The sequence below is a fragment of the Stigmatopora argus genome, chromosome 14 (assembly GCF_051989625.1).
Source record: "Stigmatopora argus isolate UIUO_Sarg chromosome 14, RoL_Sarg_1.0, whole genome shotgun sequence".
Classification (NCBI taxonomy): domain Eukaryota; kingdom Metazoa; phylum Chordata; class Actinopteri; order Syngnathiformes; family Syngnathidae; genus Stigmatopora; species Stigmatopora argus.
Window position 1 is genome coordinate 4989188 of NC_135400.1, and position 20991 is coordinate 5010178.

General features: G+C 38.4%; 3 protein-coding genes across 4 annotated transcripts in view; 2 read left to right on the plus strand and 1 right to left on the minus strand.

The window, feature by feature from the left end:
• Nucleotides 1–8779: 8779 nt before the first annotated feature.
• Nucleotides 8780–14478, plus strand: nubp1 (nucleotide binding protein 1 (MinD homolog, E. coli)). The gene is made up of 10 exons (XM_077618227.1): nucleotides 8780–8900; nucleotides 9984–10088; nucleotides 10628–10761; nucleotides 10844–10912; nucleotides 11551–11583; nucleotides 12448–12538; nucleotides 12663–12817; nucleotides 13257–13367; nucleotides 13648–13834; nucleotides 14039–14478. The coding sequence occupies exons 1-10, from the start codon at nucleotides 8837–8839 to the stop codon at nucleotides 14089–14091; spliced, it is 1002 nt and encodes a 333-aa protein (XP_077474353.1). The 5' UTR covers nucleotides 8780–8836; the 3' UTR covers nucleotides 14092–14478.
• A 684-nt stretch (nucleotides 14479–15162) lies between these two features.
• dexi (Dexi homolog (mouse)) lies at nucleotides 15163–18261 on the minus strand. Its single transcript, XM_077618228.1, has 2 exons — nucleotides 17527–18261; nucleotides 15163–16212 (listed from the first exon to the last, which is right to left on the minus strand). The coding sequence occupies exon 1, from the start codon at nucleotides 17798–17800 to the stop codon at nucleotides 17531–17533; it is 270 nt and encodes an 89-aa protein (XP_077474354.1). The 5' UTR covers nucleotides 17801–18261; the 3' UTR covers nucleotides 15163–16212; nucleotides 17527–17530.
• A 279-nt stretch (nucleotides 18262–18540) lies between these two features.
• The window catches only part of clec16a (C-type lectin domain containing 16A), a 32896-nt gene continuing 30445 nt past the window's right edge, over nucleotides 18541–20991 (plus strand). For both annotated transcript variants that reach the window (XM_077618224.1, XM_077618225.1), the window contains exons 1-4: nucleotides 18541–18741; nucleotides 19082–19210; nucleotides 19774–19907; nucleotides 20387–20535. In XM_077618224.1, the coding sequence (XP_077474350.1) occupies nucleotides 18668–18741; nucleotides 19082–19210; nucleotides 19774–19907; nucleotides 20387–20535 (486 nt within the window). In that variant the 5' untranslated portion in view covers nucleotides 18541–18667. The remainder of the gene's footprint in view (nucleotides 18742–19081; nucleotides 19211–19773; nucleotides 19908–20386; nucleotides 20536–20991) is intronic.

Consider the following 20991-nt stretch of genomic DNA (forward strand, 5'->3'; position numbering starts at 1 on the left):
AATATAAAGTTGTTAAGCAACTTCCAAACAGCAAACTTTGTTATAGCATCAGGCTAAACTTTGCTAAGCGCTAACATTTTAGGGTTTGGGTTTAATGTAGTGGGTATATAAGATTTTTTTTTCAACTACAGCTAAAAACTGAAATATTTAGTTTCTTTTATACTTTACTCTGCCATTTAAGCGCATAAAAAAAACATCTATGCAAATATGTCTGTTAGCTGAGTGCACTATCAGAAAAGCCAAAGGCTGGGCTTCAAACCTTGATCTCCAACCTGTGAGGCAAATATTCAAACCACTAATCCATAATGAATTGAGATGAGTTTAACACTTCAAGACGTCCAATCCATTTGAACTGGGAGGGTAGTTACAAATGAGCAAACAGTCTATCACTGTCAATGGAAGCCAATGAGTTATGAAAAGAAACTTATAAGCAATGATGTATTTTCCTGTTGTTTTTGTTGTTAGGGGTCTTGGAACCAGTGGGAATCCCAAACCAGATAATTGAGAAGCACTCAGTAGGTAGCACCAAGTATATTTAAACACGGAGTTGTCCAGGTTGGAGGCGGAGTGGTCAGGGTGAGTGCCATGGAGACGTGAGTCCTGTTTTCCTGCACGCTCTATTTAATAGTTCAGGATATTTATCAACATCACCCCTCAGCGCATTACACAAATAAGGCCATACTTACAGAAACAGCTTGCTCATCATAACGTAAAAGGTTTGGTCTTTATGGAGCTGTGTCATAAAACATAACATGGCATTGAAGTCTTTCATCGCATTAGTATTAAACAATTGGCATGCAGGAGGGTGAAAAACTAGTCAGTGTTTATTCACCGACACACCCATCTCTCGAGGCATATCAGCTCTGGGGTGGAGTAAGTGGATCATTAAGAGCTGTCAAATGCAAATAATTGCATAAAAAATCAACACTGAAATTAAGACCTTGACAATACTGCAAATTGTCTTAACAGGTTTAATACTTTAGTAATAGTATCCATTGTAATGAAAGTGGATTTATTGTGTGCAGTCATAAGGACATTGTTAGCCAGGCGAGACATTGGCCACAATAAATGTTATTGTTGAAGTTGTAATGCTGCAAATAACTCTTTACATATTTGGGTGACTTGAGTGCATAGTACTATTACTGGGTCTCACTTAACTTAAAACAAAATCACAAAGTATTTTTCTGTTTTTTTTTTCAGTCAGGATTAATAAGAGGAAGAAGAAAACAACAACTTGAGAAAATAGTCCTTGACAGAGGAATGAAGGTTGCGGTGCAATAACAGATGGTAACCATGGGCAAAAATTCTCAGTGGGCCTCAGTTTACTCTGAGAATGTTTAAATCTTTATTGTTGTAGCGTGTACTTACTACTCTTAGACATACATAACTACTTAAAGTATAAGGTTGGGAACAGTTACAGAGGAAAAGTGTAAATGGAATTTTTGTTTTTTGCCAATGGTTACAAGAAAATACAATGTATATATTGTCTCACTTATTGAGGCATGAACAAATAGACACACAGGAACAAGATTAGGTCAGAAACTCGCATTTGTATATTCAATTATTCTTAGCTATACACTAGGAGTTTAGGCTTGTGGGAGTGGAGGTTTCTCATTTTGTCGTTGCCTAAGTATCCTTGCTGAGTGCACAAATATGCAAGTTAAATGTGACGATTTCTCTGACTGACTAAAACATGAGCATTCACAGTTAGTCGTCTCACTTTAAAAGAATTGGATGTCTGTTGCTATGTATTTTTTTATTCTAGATTATTATCTTTATTATTTAATGACAAAAATACTACTGGGCAGCCCGGCGGATGAGTGGTTAGCGCATTGGGGTCACAGTTCTGGGGTCTTGTGTAGAGTTTGTATGTTCTCCCCGGGGCTGCGTGGGTTTCCTCCGGGTACTCCGGTTTCCTCCCAGATTCCAAAAAACATGCATGGTAGGCTGATTGGACACTCTAAAATGCCCTTAGGTATGAATGAGAGTGTGAATGGTTGTCTGTCTCCTCGTGCCCTGCGATTGGCTGGCTCCAGAACCCCCCGCAACCCTAGTTAGGATAAAGCGGTTCAGAAAATGAATGAATGAAAAAAATTAAAAATACTACTATGAAAAAAATCTACTGTAATGTAATGTAACTTTAGGTCTATAGGTCACAATGTGTGTTTTGTTTTTTATTCATTTTGACAAAATTAGGTTTTGGCGACCCAGTACCTCTCTTGGCCTTTGTGAGGATAAGTTGTTCATAACATGAAAGAATGAATAATGAAGTTTTTATTAACATTCGAATAAATTTTAAATTCATTAGTTACTATAAATAATAGTAAATAATGTTTAATCTCATCTCTCATCTCATTTTCTTAACCGCTTTATCCTCATTAGGGTCGCGGGGGGTGCTGGAGCCTATCCCAGCTGTCTCCGGGCCACAGGCGGGTGACATCCTGAATCGGTGGCCAGTCGATCGCAGGGCACAAGGAGGCGGACAACCATGCACTCTCACACACATACGTAGGGGCAATTTAGAGTGTCCAATCAATTTTTATGTTTTCAATCATTCACCCGGGAATAGCATCAGAAAACATGTTTTCAAAAATAGTGCTGTCAACATGGCGAAAAGTACCTCTATTTTAAATCCTTGAGGTTTTGGGAACATACTCGGTTAACATATTTTATTCACCAACTTATTATTTATTAATTTGTGTTAAATAAGTATAGTATGTTGCCTTTAAATTGAATAACAAACCTTACTTCATCGTCTATCTATCAGGTACAGAACCGCCACACGTTTATTCAGCACGTGGTCTACTTTGTTCTACCATTTCAATGAAAATGATATTTCCTATGCTGTATGGTGACAGGGATTCAGGAGCACGCATTGTAAATGGTCACACAATTCATTCATTTTCTGAACCCTTTGTCCTCACAAGGGTCACGGGCCGTGCTGGAGCCTATCCCAGGTAACTACTACTCACCAAAAGACCCAAGTGAAGACTCCCTGTCATGTACTTTATCTTTCATCCATCCAATCATTCATTTTCTGAACTGGCTGTATTTTTAGCCTTATCTCTGTGCCCTCCTCCACAAGAGTCAGAGGGAGGGGGAAAGAAAGCGTTCTGGGAAGTAGTTTCACTGCTGCCATTGTTCCACAAACATATCTTTCACATATTGACTCCATTGCAGTGGTTCTTAACCTGGGTTTGATCTATCCCTAGAGGTTCGGTGAGTTTGTCTCAGGGGTTCGGTGGACGTATCGACTCATCGTGTCTATTGGCCATCACTGGCTGCAGATGTTAGTATATAGGGTTAGTTGTGACCCAACGTGTGAATGTCATTGTCGAGTAATTACTTTCTTCATATTTTTATCCATACTATGTCAAGCAAAAAAAAAAGAAAGTTGTCGGACGAATATGTACAGTATGGATTGTCATGTATTAACTATATATCTTGAATCTGAAATCTTGAATTTGAAACAAAATCATATTTTATTTTACATTTGGTGAATGCGCATATGAAACTGGTGGGGTTTGGTAGCTCCAGCAAGGTTAAGAACCACTGCTCTATTGTTGTCATAATTATCAATGTAGTTATTTTTTATCTTCAATATTATTGCCATTTCTAATCTATTCAGTCTATATGTTCTCTGTGGTCATTTTCTGTGGTGCAATGTTCCTCCTGCAGATTGCCTAGAGAAGCAGGCCTCTTTATAAGCGAATATGCACGCAACAGGAATAGCGGAGTTGGGGGCTGTTTCCTGTCTGCCTGTAGATAAGTATGCTTTAAAGTGTGCTTCTCTGGCACAGTTCCAGATGTTAAAGCTGTTGGGGACATGGTTTAATGTTCATGCGGGTGGCCCACAGTGCATTAAAAGAGGAGAGCACGAGCACTAATTACCAAAGTTACATTAACATGTAGATTTTGAAAGGTAAACAGATTTATTCTTGCCCCAGTGAAATCCAAAAATGTACTGAAACACCTCAAGAGAGGAATTAGGTGTGTATCAGTTACTGTGTCCTCCTGTTCAGATATAATAATAGCAGGTAAATTATATGTGTTGGTAGTAACTTACAGTATGTGACACCTGATATATATGGCAGAGACGTTGAACCTGTTAGTGAGAATGATAGTAAGGTTCTCTTGCCTGAAGGGCGAAGAATGATGGGACTCTTTTGTTGTTTAAACAAACCTTGACCTCAGACCTGTGTGAGTGTGTGTGGGTTTGTGTGTAGGTATGCATGTATCTGTGTAACACGGAGTGACCAGAAATAGTCTGGAAGTCCACCTAATCTTCCTTCCTTTGTACAAATAATCAAACACAAAAGAACACACGGACAAAGGCTTCCTTTCCTTACAAACAATTTTATCATTAGCCAACTGTCACTACACACAATTAATTTTAAAAACATTTTAAATTGAAGTGTGAAGTGTGTGAGCTCTGATTGGTTGGCAACCAATTCAGGGTGTATCCTGTCTGCTGCTTATTTTTGGTTGGGATAAGCTTCAGCGCCCTCACGAATCTTGTGAGGATAAGCGGCTGGCTAATGAATGAATGATTAAAAACAGAAATACGTGTGGGTTACAGCTCCAAGTAACACAGTAAGATTGTTTTATTTAAAGTAAATAACTATGGAGTGCAACCTGGGCTCAAACCTACGGTACTCGGCCGTTTGGTCGCCGGACTTTTGGTCGCCGGATGTTTGGTCGCCCGGAAGGTATTGATAATTACCATTTATACTTGTTTCTCAAATTCCCTAAATACAAACTGCGAAATATTATTTAGTCATACTTAATGCCCTATTAATTATTAGGCTAAAGAAAATCTCCAAATTTCCCTTACTTTTATTGTGTTTTGTTGGAGAACTTGTTAAGAACCTGACTGACGTAGCTTCTTAAAGGGACAACGCATGGGGACAACGCAACAAACTCTTACACACACGTCCGCTCAGTGAAACTGCTCAGGGCCATTGTTGGCTTTTATTGATGCGTAGACCATGTTGTTTTACCTTGTTTTGTCGCCGGACTTTTGGTCGCTGGACTTTTGGTCGCTGGACTTTTGGTCGCCGGACGTTTGGTCGCCCGTTGTTTGGGTCCGGGTGACCAAACGTCCGCGACCAAACGTCTGGCAACCAAAAGTCCGGCGACCAAACGGCCGGTCACGCCAACCTACAGCCTAAGACCCACGAGGCCGACAGGCAAACCTCTCGGTCACCAGGCCACCGGTTTTCTAACACACACTCACATTTTGGGACAATTTAGAGGTTTCATCCAGCCTACCGCGAATGTTTTTGTGGGTATGGCAGAAAACTGGTGTACACCCAGTAAAAACCCTAGCAGCCCCGGAAGGAAACATGCAAACTCCGCACAGGAATCCTCGATCTTGGAACTGTGAGGCAGATATGCTAACCACTCTTTCGCAATGTCGCTGACAAATAATAATAACACGAAACTCTGTTACAATTGAGCAAGTAAAAGTTGTCTCACAATCTGTGACATGGTCATAGAACATGTATCCTAAGAATTTCGGCATTTTCTATAATAATATATTACACCAACCAAAAACAGCAAAGTTGCTTTGACAATTTCTTATTCTCCAGATTATAAAAATAAATAAACACTGAATCTCGATCTTGTTAAAATCTTTTAAAAGATGTTCTAAGTTCCTTATTTTTAATGTTGGCAGAATCCAAATAAAACACACATTAAATATAGCAATGTAACACAGAAGTTGCTCAAGTTCCTTTGTTTCCGCTTTTTTTGTTTCCTCAGTAGAAGAGTGTCTTCTCAACTAATTCACTTTCCCCAGAAAATGTGTCCACAGAGTCTCCCCTGTTCAGCCTTACATTTATAAAATGGACAATGCGAGTGTGTCTGAAAGCATGCATGTGTGTGTATGTGGCATTGTTCCTAGTGTGATGACTGCTCGTGCAACCAAGGCTTAACTTTTTGCTGAGTAACTCTGTGACCAAAGTCTGTCCTGAGTCCAATAGGATGTGCGGGGGTAGCCCACTGCTGAATAGACAGAATGTGTCTTCATTGACTTCATGGGAGGTTATCAGCTCAACCAAACTATGGGACACTGGATATTTAAAGAATCAATTCATGATAATCTGGCTTTATGGCATGAGTATTCAATATACCATTGTTTTTAAACTTTTTTGGAGTCAACACACACGTTTTAATTTTTTTTTAAATCCAAGGGCACCGTGACCGGACGTTTGGTCACCGGTCTTTTAGTCGCCGGACATTTGGTCGCGGACGTTTGGTCGCCCGGACCCAAACAACCGGCGACCAAACGTCCGGCGACCAAACGTCCGGCGACCAAACGTCCGGCGACCAAACGTCCGGCGACCAAAAGTCCGGCGACCAAAAGTCCGTCGACAAAACAAGGTAAAACAACACATTCTACGCATCAATAAAAGCCAACAATGGCCCTGAGCAGTTTCACTGAGCGGATGTGTGAGTGTATAAGAGTTTGTATGTACATGAGTTGTCCCCTTAGGAAGGGACGTCAGTCAGGGTCTTAACAAGTTCTCCAACAAAACACAATAAAAGTACGGGAAATTTGGAGCTTTTCTTTAGCCTAATAATTAATAGGGCATTAAGTATGACTAAATAATAATTCGCAGTTTGTATTTAGGGAATTTGAGCAACAATTCTAAATGGTAATTATCAATAACCTTCCGGGCGACCAAACGTCCGGCGACCAAAAGTCCGGCGACCAAAAGTCCGGCGACCAAAAGTCCGGCGACCAAAAGTCTGGCGACCAAACGGCCGAGTACCCAAGGGCACACCAGTATTAAGGAAAGGTGAAAAATTTCTGTAGCCTATAGTAACTTTATAAAGTTGTGTTTTAAATAGAAATTTAAAAAATGATTAAAAACATGTTATATCATATTTTTGCTAAATCTTTGTGACACCTGGGCTTATTTGTGTGAAGAGAGAGAGCTGATATCCCAGCAAAAATCCATGAAGGACATAGACAAAGTTCTTCACCACAAAATACAAAGCACAACAGAGGTATCATTGTAGCACTGGTTGAACAGAATCAATCAAGATGAAAGATAGCTTGTGTTACATTGCCTCACACCAGAGACATCATCATTTTCGGATTATCTGAGGTCGGGCAGCGGGGGCAGCATCTTCAGCAGGGAAGCCCAGAATTCTCTCTCCCCATCCACTTCATCTCGCCCTTCCCGGAGGATCCTAAGGAGTTCTCTGGCCAGCCGGGAGTCATAGTCTCTCAGCGTGTCATGGGTCAGCCCACTGGCCTCTGCCCGGAAGCATGTGCCCGGGACCCCTCATCAGGGAGGCATCCTAATGAGATGCCCGAGCCAAGTCATCTGGCTCCACTCGATGCAGCGGCTCTACTGTGAACCTCTCTCGGATGACCGAACTTCTCACCCTTTGTAGACATTAAAATTTGTCCAAATCTTCTTTTGAGCCTCTTATTAGCAAATACTATTGCCTTATATGTTTTATTCATTCATTCATTTTCCGAACCGCCTTTCCTCATGAGGGTTGCGGGGAAGCCTATCCCAGTCAGTAGGCAGGCACCCTGAATCGGTGGCCAGCCAATCGCAGGGCACAAGGAGATGAACAACCATTCAGACTCAGAACTAGGAGCAATTCAGAGTTTTCAACCAGCCTACTATGCATCTTTTTGGGATGTGGGAGGAAACCGGAGTAGGCAGAGAAAACCCATGCAATTCTAGGGAGAACATGCAGACTCCACACAGTGAGGACCGACCTGGGATCGAACCCTCGACCCCAGAACAGTGAGGCCGACATCCTAACCCAGGGGTGGGCGAACTGGTCCTCAGAGGCTGATGTGGGTGCAGGTTTTTGTTCCAACCGATCCAGCACAGGCAGTTTTACCAATGAGATTTCTGCAGAAAACAAGAAGCACCTGCCTGCAATCCACTGATTACACTCACACATTACATGAGTTTTATTTATTCATCTAGGAAATTCTTTGGAGGATGAATAGAGGACAACTTGTATGGTCACACTTGTGTGTATGTCATCACTTATCTCATTAGTATACCGATGACACAACAGCGGTAAAGATCAGAATCAGGATGATCATTAAATCTTGTCAGTGAGATTACAAATTGTTGTTTTCAGCGGAAACTCTATTATTCCTCATCAGGAATATCCAAGATGTCTAAAAAAAAAGTTGGCAAGTGAATTTGTTGCACTATTTCTCTGAAAAAAATAAAATGATCTGGGCATGTTGTGTTTTTGTGGCACAGTGTCGCTATCTAGTGGAGATGCAATGTTAAACACTATTTATCGGTGCTCTTCGTCTGTCTTGCGACCAGTTAAGGGTGAGTTATGCGATCCTGACAAAGATCAGCGGTGTTGAAAATGGATGGATTTCGTTGATTGAATGGGCGTGTTATACTATGCGCGTTGCCTTATTTGCATAATTTTATTGATAGGTAATATATATATATATATATATATATATATATATATATATATATATATATATATATATCTATATCTATATCTATATCTATATATATATATATACATATATCTATCTATCTATCTATCTATCTATCTATCTATCTATCTATCTATATATATATATATATATATATATATATATATATATATATATATATATATATATATATATATATATATATATATATATATATATATATATATATATATATATATATATATATATGAATGACCCTTTCGAGCATGCGCGGTACGGATGATGAATGAATATGTTTCCAATTCTTGCCTCGGTTTTGTTTTGAATATGTTTCCAATTCTTGCCTCAGTTTTGTTTTGAGTCAGGCAGATATCATATCCGGAACCTTAGATGGGGAGGAGTTTAAATGGTTGGACACAAAAAATGGACGACGTACCAGCAAACGCAAATGAGCGTGAGTTTTTAACATTTTAATTTATGATTAATTATCAAAAGTGACACGCAGAACTTTGACTTTTTTGTTGTTATGTTGCGTTTTTGTAAGTAGATTTTTGCTCGCCTCAATACTTTACAGTGTGACGCATCTGACATTCCTGTGCATTGTGATGTTTTTCTATGCGAGAGCAATGTTTAAATAACATAATTTTCAAAGCAACTCTTAACGTTACTGTGAGTGTTTTTTTTCTTGACCAAGAACAACATAGTAAAGTTGCTGAGTCATATTGACACAGCTTCCGTTTGATAAGGAAATACGGAATGTCCAATCGAGATATTTTTAAAATTTATTTTTGAACAAGTTGCCTAAATTTTAAAAAGGTAAAAATGCATCTCCTTCCAGTTTTCAAATTACAATTTTTTTTCGAAATGCAACGGTGCAACAATTTCAACTCAATATCAATAATCTAATGACAAAGTGTAAAATACGTCTTACTTTTTAAGATTTTTTTTAATTTTTAAATCAGGATATAATAATGTAGCGATCAAACTTTGAATTATAATTCTCTGAGTTTATCACTAGTGGTCATCCAATCATTGAACGTTCAAAGTTGAGTTTACATATATATGTTCATCAACATGAATATGTTCATTAATATGCGCTGTCCCCTATTAAATAAATCAAATTCAAGTTCATTCCCTGCCACCCTACCACTTCAAATCGAATGGACATCTTGCGCCGTCAATGGCAGGCAATAAGTTAAAAAGAGTCATGGCAAAATATATATCCTTCAAGTATTGTGCAAGATCAAATTTATTTCTGGTGGCCTGTGGTCGTGTGAAAACATCATGGATCGTATCCGCATTCAACAGTTCAGTATCGATACTGTCGTTCTTTTCGATACTTTTGACAATCTTAGTCGTGGCTTCTATCTATGACTGTCCAGTTGTAAGTGATGATTTAATAATTGACAATGGGTTATGAATGTATGTATCATGGAATAGAGAGTTTGCCCATGTAATGTAATGTGGCAGTTCTCTGTTGATTATTAGTATTTTTTAAAGAAATGTGTAATAGGAATATATGCTTTTAATCTTTCAGACTGTCCAGGTACACAGAGTGAACAGGCTGGGAAGTCTTCATCATGTCAGGGTTGTCCTAATCGAAAACTTTGTGCATCGGGCGCTACCAAGGCGCCAGATCCAGGTGTGGTTCTTTTTTGATACTGTAATAAAAAAAGCGTACAAGAGCCAATAGAATTTTATCACCACTTCTTTTTAATATGGATGTACAGTCTTCCCTTGATTATCACGACTTCACTTCTGCGCAATTTTTTTCTGCTATAATTTTTTTTTTTTAAGAAATATTATTTTTTTAAGTTCATAAAAATGTGAAAACCCACGCTGAAACTCGCAAGTGGAAGCCACTCCCCTGTCTTCTGCTTGCTACCAGGACTCAGCACTGAAGAAATATATATATATATATTTTTTTAAAGTTCATAAAAACGTGAAAATCCATGCTGAAACTCGTAAGTGGAAGCCACTCTTGCTACAAGGCCTCAGCACTGAAAAAAATAGGTAGTTATAATAGGGATTACCCTACTTCGCAATTTTTCGATTATAGACCATGTCTGGTCTACATTCACCGTGATATTCGAGGGATTACTGTATGTATATTTACACTGTGTGATGCTCAATATATTAAAAAAAGACTTTTTTTTCATTCATCCCCCTTGGCCTCTGTAGCAATTAAAGAAATAGGATCAAAACTGTCCAAGGTCAAACACAAAATCCTTGTGTTGTCCGGGAAAGGAGGTGTGGGGAAGAGTACGTTCAGTGCTCACCTGGCACACGCCTTAGCGAATGATGAGACCAAGGAGGTAATGTTTATTTCTGAACCTTTCAAATCTAAGCAAAAATCATCGAAAAGATTTGACAGTTTTCTGTCTTTTTGGATTTTAGATTGCTCTTCTGGATGTCGACATTTGTGGTCCATCCATTCCGAGAATCATGGGGTTGGAGGGAGAGCAAGTAAGCAATGGCTATTTTTACCTGGAACGCTAATACAATAGCATCAAGAAATATATTACTTTCAATGTCACTTGTTTGGTATGAATGAACAAATATGTAAATGCTTTGTCATTTTAAAGTTATACAATGAAAATGAGGAGCTCTTCACAGTGCAAGTGCTAAAAAACCAAAATAGTGAAATATACATGTAAGATAAGATTGTAAGATAAAATGACAAAGTTGCTTGGACTGACCCACTGTTCATTCGGAGAGAGTTGCAAGGACAACAGACTGTGAGCGGTTCACAGCTGTTCGAGCTCTCTCCCCATCCTGCAGTCTGGTAATAAACCTATTTCCTATTAAATTGATCTCACTCTTTCTTAACTTGCTCTTGAAGCTGTTTTTATAGATCTATCAATACAAATCTTAAAATATCTACCAAAAAAGAAGACAAAATAAAATAATAATTTGAAAATACTGCACAGTTAGAAATAGTAGCAATAGAAATATATTTATGAGCTGTAATACAATCTCATTGTTGTCAATCCAAATCGGTACTTCAGAAACAAAGAAAATGTTCCTATTTGATTTTTTTTAAATATTGTTTATTTAATTATTTTCCATTGGGGCCAGTAAGTGATTCATTTTCCTTTCCTTAGGTACACCAGAGTGGATCGGGCTGGTCCCCTGTGGTAAGTCACTTTTATTACTGTCGAGTTCAGTGTTCCTCCCAGCCACTGTTCCGCGGCACACTGGTGCGTTGTGAACTGCGGAAATTTACTTACCAAGAGGTCATATTGTAATACCCGAAGAAAAATGTTACGAGAATAAAATTGAAATATGACAAACAATAAATCCATATTGTAATTTCAAATCATAATATAAACAAGAATATAGTCATTTTGTTGCTTATTTTTAACATATTAACTTGACCGTTGTTTGGTTTCACCAGCATGAACTTTTGCCGACGTAAAGTCTGTATGACCACAAAACTGCTTTTCATGAATATTAAGAGATTGAAGTAATTTTGGAAGAAAAAGTAAGAAAATTACTAGAATAACATCAGTACATTACTTATTTTTAAGTCAGGTGAACCGGAAATTTTCTGGGACCGCGGACTTCAACTTTTGGTGATGAAAGCTTGGTGTGCAAAATTTCTAGATATTGAAATAATGTTTTTGTGTTTCTTTGATTACTATGGATGAGAATGGCTTTATATTGTAAATATAGGTGACCGAGTTTTAAATCTGAAGATTTTCAGCTCATAGAATGCATTGAGATTTTTGCAATGGAAAAAGTGTGCCGCAGCTCAAAACGGTTGAGAAACTCTGGTCTAGTTCATTTGATAACGCTATCCAATAGAAGAGGTTACATACTGTGTTTTCTGCCTTTACAAGCATTGGAATAATGACTTGAGACCTCCCTGACACTCTATCAACCAGACTTTTAAATGAATCTCTTGTTCCACTTCGTTTACAATTAGATTTTGCAGTCGTACCTAATAAAGGCACAAGGGAACTTTAATAAACTTTTTCTTTCTTGTGCTCTTATGTCAGTACGTGGAAGACAACCTAGCTGTCATGTCTATTGGCTTCCTCCTCAGTAGTCCTGATGATGCTGTAATCTGGAGAGGCCCCAAGAAGAATGGTACTTTACAATACTGTACATATGCAACGGCGATGGAAATATTACTTTTTATGCAATGTAATTACAAAAAAAAATCAAATAGGTACTCTACGAGTGTTACAATGGGTCTGATTTGCTATTTCAGGGATGATTAAACAGTTTCTGAGAGATGTGGATTGGGGAGAACTGGATTACCTGATAATTGACACACCGCCAGGCACTTCTGATGAGCACCTGTCAATTGTGCAGTACCTAAGCGCCACCCACGTGGATGGAGCTGTCATAATCACCACACCTCAGGTAAAAACTAGTACACTACACTACCACAGAAAGAAATAGTCACTACTTTTGTAATGGAATATTTTATCTGGATACAACATTACAGTAATGATACTTTTGACAACACTAGCTACTACTACAGTAATATGATTACCCCAACCTCCCTTTCCCTTTAATTAACCCTATTAGCTATTCATTCATCTTCCACACCGTGCATCCTTATAAGGGATGCGGGGGTTGCTGGAGTCTATCCCAGCTGACTTCGGGCGAAAGGCAGACTACACCTTCGACTGGTCGCCAGTCAGCCGTCGGTGGCGCAGAGACAAACGAACATTCACACTCACAATCATACCGGCAGCTGCGGAAATCGAAGCCGTGTCTGGGTTGCCTGCTTATTAGTTAGTAATGTAGATTTTTTTAAAGTCATTTTAATAATGAGTCATATGCTCCCTTAATGTAGGAGGTGTCCTTGCAAGATGTTCGAAAGGAAATCCGCTTTTGCCAGAAGGTCAAACTCCCAATCATCGGAGTGGTTGAAAACATGAGTGGCTTTGTGTGTCCAAAATGCAAGGTTAGTGAGGAAAAAAACAGCTAACAAACGAGACACTAAACACCATCTTCTCCTTGAGGAAGCAAAATCGTGACCTGATAGAAATGATGCGCAAATGTTTACTTACTTATTTATATCTTTCTTCAAGAATCTTACACAATTTGCCTTAATACCTTTGAAAATCAGAGTGACTAAAGTGGGAAAATACATGAACTGCTTCCACTGCTTATACTTAACTATTGGACGGTCCATTTATAGTTCACTCATGATCATTTTTTTTTTGTCTTGGAATGTCTTTTAGAACACATCCCAGATCTTCCCTCCTACAAGTGGAGGTGCTGAGTCAATGTGTGCTAATCTTAATCTGCCATTACTTGGCAAAGTGCCTCTCGACCCAAGGATAGCGAAAAGCTGCGATGAAGGAAAATCATTCCTGAACATAATACCGGACTCTCCTGCTGCTGAAGCCTACAAAATAATTGTGCAGAGTAAGTTTATTCTAATTTTGTGTTTTTTTTATTCAATTATGAAAAATTACATTGATGTGGCCGGCCAGGCGGATGAGTGGTTAGCGCGGCGGCCTCCCAGTTCTGGGGTCCTGGGTTCAAATCCTGGTCGGTGCACCTGTGTGGAGTTTAAATGTTGTTTCATTGTTAAAGGAAGTTAACAAAATTTCCTTTTGATCTTATTAGGCATCAAGGACTACTGTAACGTCCATGCTTCAGAAGAGCGGAAAAGTGCTTAAAGCTGCTTTTATGCCATCCATTTAGAGACACACGACAAGTAGGACGGACCACAAGCATATATCCACCAGCCACCGAGGGGTTCTTTGTTGGGGGGGTTAATTCACAAAAGTATAGTTGAGTCTGAAAATACATCTTTCAATGAAAATAATTTCAATATTATGGTTTAAATTCATGTCACTTTGTAGTATACAATATCTTACACGTGAGTACATACTCCCATCTCATTTCTGAGATTTTACACATTAATTTCTGTGTTATGAGTTATTATGAAGACAATATATTTATGTTATCCAAACTCTCCAGTGACTACTTTACATTGTATCAAAGTGTCATTTCTTTAGTGCTGTCCCATGAAAAGATATAATTAAAAAAATGCAGAAATGAGATTTACTTTTGTGAGATACTTGAAGAGGAACTGACTAGTGACAATATATGTTGTGCAAAAATAATTGACGATAGACGTCCAATTCATTTGAGCTGGAAGTTGCTGGCCGTGAATGATCACTGAGATTATCCTTCACTGGCAGCCCTCCCTTTTCAAATGGATTGGATCTCAATCTCCATCAATTTGCAACCAGTGAGTTGATTCATGTTTATCGCGACCATTTATGCTACATAAGGGGTGAATAATATGGATTATGGACCCTAATGTTCGCCGAAAAGAAGTCTCAAAATTAACTCCATTCATTTGACAGTAACAGACATATAGTAATCCATTTTAACAGGGAGGACTGGCTATGAATGCTCCCTTTTCACTGCCATTGATGGCAGTTGAAAAAATGAATGATTCGTTCATTTTCCCCTTACTGTCTAAATGAATTGGACTAGTGCTGTCAATGGCGACCAATGAATCAAGGAAAATACAAGCGTATCCGCTATTACTACCATGGTGCAAAATCAGATTTGCCCCATGGTAACAAATTTATCGTGACCTGCAGCAGTGTAAAAACAAATATCTGAGTAACAATACTTTCTTCCATCAAATATCTCCATAAATAATACAACCCTACTGACAACCTCACCATTATCCCTTTAACTGCCGTTAGGCAAATGCAGGTAAGTGATCTCACTCCTTATTTAAAATGTTTAATGAAGTCAATATTGCTTGAAAGTAACATACACCTCATAGAAGAAAAATCCAAAATCATAACGGGATAAACCAAAAAAAAAGATACAGATCCCAAGATGGAGGTGAAATGAAACAATGTTCAAATACCATTTTGTTCTGGTACAGCTATCTAAGTATAATGAGAACTAAACCATCTTTGCTTCAACTGCCACCAAACAAATGTAACACAAAGTAACCGCACTCATTTCGGAAAAAGTATTCAAAAAAGTCATTATTGCTTCAAGGTAACATACTTTTCTTAGCAGAATTCATAACAGCATTTGGGCAAAAAGATATAGATCTCAAAATGGAGAAAAATAAAAACAATGTTCAAAATAGCATTGTGTTCCGTTACAGGTTTCTGTGTTTAATAAATACAATTTTAAACAATAGAAATCAGCTGCTTTTTTTTCTTCAAAATTGTTCCCAATTTGTTGTTACTAGGTAGTAGCCGACAAGCCTAGAGGAAGCATGATCGTAGAACTAATTTATACTGGCTGAAGAGGCAATTTAAATAATTCAAATCTCAGCTCCAAATTAAGAAAAAAAAAAAAAAACAGTTGCCCAGTTTCATGTTTGTGAGGGACACTCTTGAGACACCAGTCCTGATTGACAAGCAAATGAGAATACATTTACATTAAGTTACTGAAACTTCAAGTGGTGCCTGAGGGGCAACAATACATTCTATTGAGAGCAAAGAAGACTGGAACAATCCTCAGAATAAAAAGGCTCCATTGGCAGGGTCACTTTAGTCTTACGTGTACCCCACTAGGCTGATATGCTATATGCAGCGTACAACTGGCTCAACATTATACTTTAATTCCAAAATTAAAATTGTCTTCTCATTTGCTGCAAATTGTGCTTTTTTTCTTCTTCTGACATTGTATTCCAATTGAAGGACAGAAAAGCTTTTGTGGAAACACATGTAGTGGTGAAGTGACAGAATGAGTCTTTCCAAATGATAACTGTAGAACAGTTGGCCTTTGGTGGTCATCTTCATGCTACACATGGCCTGAAATTAAGTCAAACAAGTCATGTTACTTAATGAAAAAACATGGGAGAGCAACAACATAAATGTTTAAATTAAAATACGGCTTTTTAAATTAGCAACCATCAGCACATCTAGTCAAAGATCTGTTTATTCCTTGTTCATCACAGAGTTCTAATACATTATTTCTTGAGTTTTTCTTTGTGTGCGTAACATCATTTTAAGTTGTGTTTACGTGCCTGTGTGCGCATGTTTACTCAGCTGCCAAACATTTGCCTCCTTCTCCCTCACCAACTTACTTGCAATTTCACTCTAGATGGAAAATGTCCTTGCATGTCTTTGTAATTTTAATGCCTTAATAAATATTTTTCTTATCTTATTTTGTTTTTGTCCTGTATTTCATATAAAAAATGTATACTATTATACTTTTTAAAGGGTTTTGAGGGTAATATTGGGTATTTGGTGCGGATTAGTTACAAAAAATTTAACTTACAAATCCGCTTCAGGACTGAGATAATTTCTTAAGTAGAGGTACCACTGTATTTGATAAACACAATGTGTGAATGTCTGTGGCCCCATTGTTCTAATCCAGAGGTGGCGAACTATAGATTACAAAGAGCCAAAATTTTAAACTGTGAGAGTCAAAGAGCCACACATTACGTCAGAGGCAGCATAAAAAGATCCAGTCGGCAAAATTATTATTATTTTTAAAATAATTCATTATTTGTTTTTAATGGGCCGTGATGAATTTTAGTGTGTTTTAAGAGAGAATAAAAATAAGAGAAACATGAAACGAGCCGGGCGGCTGCGTAGTTAGCGCTTAGGCCTCACAGCGGGAGTCCTGGGTTCAAATCCAGGTTGGCCCACCTGTGTGGAGTTTGCATGTTCTCCCTGGGCCTGCATGGGTTTTCTCCAGGTACTCCGGTTTCCTCCCACATTCCAAAGACATGCATGTTAGGCTAATTGGACACTGAATTGCCCGTCTTCTTGTGCCCTGCGATTGGCTGGCCACCAATTCAGGGTATCCCCCGCCTCTGGCCCAAAGTCAGCTGGGAAAGGCTCCAGCACCCCTCGCAGCCCTAGTGAGGATAAAGCGGTTCGGAAAATGAGATGAAACGAGACAAAGAGCCACAGTATATACAAAATATAAGAAGCAAAGTGCCTCATTCATTTTGGTAGGGAGCCGTATGTGGCCTGAGAGCCACGTTTTCGCCACCCCTGGCCTAATCAATCCAAGTTTGAAAAAAAAAGTGCAAAATTACCGATCGGTTTCCGGCAGTGTGTTTTTTTCTCTCTATTGCATGACTTCATCAGCATCATAATATCATTCAACCCCACCTTATCACTCCAGATACCCTTCAAATACATCCAAGTCTGTGTCAGAGTCGTAGGGAAGGGATGCCGGGTCAGACAGCACACCAAGATCCACCAGAGCCCGGTCCATATCTTCAGGCATGAACACTATTCCCACATTCAGGACGATATACTCCATCAGAAAAGCATAGTAGAGGATGAGGACGTTCACAAAGAAGAGACCCAAATAAAACATATAGGGGTGCTCGTCCAAAAGCGATTCAACTGAATCTAAGTGGGCATAAATTGTGTGGATCATAGAGAAGTCCCGGTTTAGGCGTTGCAGCGTTTGGGTCTACAAGAACAGTTGGCATTGATATCCAGTGAGCTTCGGGTGCACATTTCTAAATATTGATTTGGATTATTAGCTGGGCATTGGTGACGATTACAGATATCAAGCCTCCAGTTCATGGCTACAAATAGCAAACTAGCAGTAAATAAATAACCGTAACTCACTGCTGACATTCTTGACATTGGTTCTCAAAGCAAAATTCAAGCCATGCCATGTAGCCACAGCTAAATAAAGTATAGAGTTCAACGTTAGCAAAACACCTAATCTAAAAGAATAGTATTTTTACGCGTACAACCGTGCAGAGAAATCAAGTGTAATCCAGAAATATAGGCCGCAGATTTCTTTGCACAACAACTCTTTGACGAACATTGTTTACTGCATCAGATCATTGCGGACTCCACACGTCAATATCATGACGACATCATTAATTGACGTCCTCATAAAATGACGACATCATTAGTTGACGTCCTCATGAAATGACGACACTGTAGTCGGTGTTTAACTTAATTACCCATTATCTTTTCCTTCTCTGCTCTATGGTTAGATAATCATACGGCTGAGTTGAATGCCATAAGGAAGTTTCCATAAACTAATAACTGAAGAATAAAGAGGTTGTCAAATAAAGAAATTAACTTGTACAAATAGTACTAAAACTACAATTCCCTCCAACTCCACGATGACGATTACTGTCCTTACGTAACCATTACTCGCTCCTCCCATTTCAACCTCACCGACTGTTTGCTACCAAAAGTGGGTGTAATGGATCAGATGCTACCGCTAACATAAACAAAATAATCCGCCTGTCAAATCGCCAATCTCTTTTCAACCCCAGCCATGTTCGGCAAGTCACGCAGCTGGGTTGGAGGGCAAGGGAAATCGAAAAATATCCATTCTCTGGATCATTTAAAGTGAGTAGCTGGTGTTGTGTTAGCATGCACACAGGAATGCTAATGTTAGACAATACAAGATCTTTAATACAATACAGCAATTGCATTACTATCGTCATTAGTTTCCGATGTGTGTCACCCTGATAAATTAATTAATTGTTGCTTTGAAAGTATGCTCCCGTTAGTTGAATATATTGTGTTTGCTCTTTGATAACTAAATGATTTGTCTGACGCATACCGTGTAGGTTTGTCCACTTTTACAAATTGAAAAGTCAACAGATTTTTTTTCTTTTTCAAGATTTCAAGATTTAACACCTGTGAATGCATTTCCCTAAGCTTATGTCTTTTATATTGCTTTCAGGTACATGTACCATGTCTTGACCAAAAACACCACAGTGACAGATCACAACCGCAACCTCCTCGTAGAAACAATACGCTCCATCACAGAGATCCTCATCTGGGGGGATCAGAATGACAGTTCTGTTTTTGAGTAAGTCTCAGTCAACAGCTCAACATTTAGATACAGAGTTACATACAGCCCATGCCAGAAGTGCATGCACGTGTCCCTTCAGGGCACTTCCTTTCAGGCCGTAAAAACACCATATATTAAACTATTTTGGGACCTAGAGTCAGATCTATTAACGAGGGATGTCACAATATTCATTTCTTCAATATTATTGTGGTCCTCTCTCAATAAAAAAGTGTTGTTTTGTAAGATTTAGTGTTGGCTCAGCTACAGGACAACACGTGCTTAGGAGGGTGGCAAAATCACTTAGCTGCAGGCACAATAGTGTTTAGGAGGTCAAATAAAAATCAACATTTGTTTGGATTAGAAGTGTGCGTTACTGTATGATTTGAAGATGTCTATTTCATAACACCTTGTGGGAAAGCCAGGAAAGTTGACAAATTTTGCTACTCAAATCATCTCTCCATCCCACCGAAAAACTCACTTCAATACAGTGTTAGTTATTACCATATCATTGGAATTATTGTAACATGATACATTGACAATGACATGGTGATAAGTGTTTAAGATGTATTTCCTGTGTTCAGCTTTTTCCTGGAGAAGAACATGTTGGCCTTCTTCTTGAACATCCTGCGGCAGAAGTCTGGGCGCTATGTCTGTGTTCAGCTTCTCCAGACTCTTAATATACTTTTTGAGAACATCAGACACGAAACGTCTCTGTGTAAGTCCTTACCTGACAGCCTAAAATATGATATTTTGATACTAGGATTCCTCAGATTAGCTGACGTTCCACTCCACATAAAACGCTAATATACACTAGTTTTTAATCAGAAGGAATACACGTGGTCAATAATTAATTAATGCTAACGCAGTAATTCACTTGTAGTGAACATATCTTTACCTTTACTCCTTGATGGCTTACTCATTGGAAATGGGACAAACAAGTTTACTCCACTTGTAACCTCAAAAATATTGTCACTCAGCCTATTATAGAGTGATGACTCCCTAATATTGTCATGGCTAAGCTGTATTCAGCAAACATTGATGTGGTTATATACAGTACTGTGCTTTAGTGATGAAGGAAGGGATTTTATCTTTTTTTTGTCAATGACACATTTTACTTCCCAACTTTTTAATGGTACTAAAAATATCACACATTTGTCAAACGGTTGTTGACAGTAACATTTATTTTCTTTGCAGATTACCTACTATCAAACAACCATGTGAACTCCATCATTGTACACAAATTTGACTTCTCAGATGAGGAGATTATGGCCTATTATATCTCCTTCCTCAAGACACTGTCACTCAAACTCAACAATCACACTGTGCACTTCTTTTACAATGAGGTAAGACTGTGGGTCTTATTGAAATGTCTCACACCATTCAGTAGTGCAATGAAAACCCAGGAAACAACTTATTTCTGTTGACTACTTATTGTTATTTATTACTTATTTATTGATTATTTATGTGTGCACTTCATGGTGAAGCTTTAAATCAAATTATACTTGTATAATGACAATAAAGGCAGTTAATTCAATTAACCATCAAAGTTTTCAGCATTCGCTTTAAAGATATCTCCGTATACATGTATACATACATATAGATACATACATACATACATATACATACATAAATACAGTGCCGTGAAAAAGTATTTGCCCCCTTTCTGATTTCTGTGTTTTTTGCATGTTTGGATTGGATTGGATTGCACTGGATAACTTTATTCATCCCGTATTCGGGAAATATCATTGTGGCAGTAGCAAGAGGGTAATTAGACAGAACAACAAAGCAAAAGCACAAAG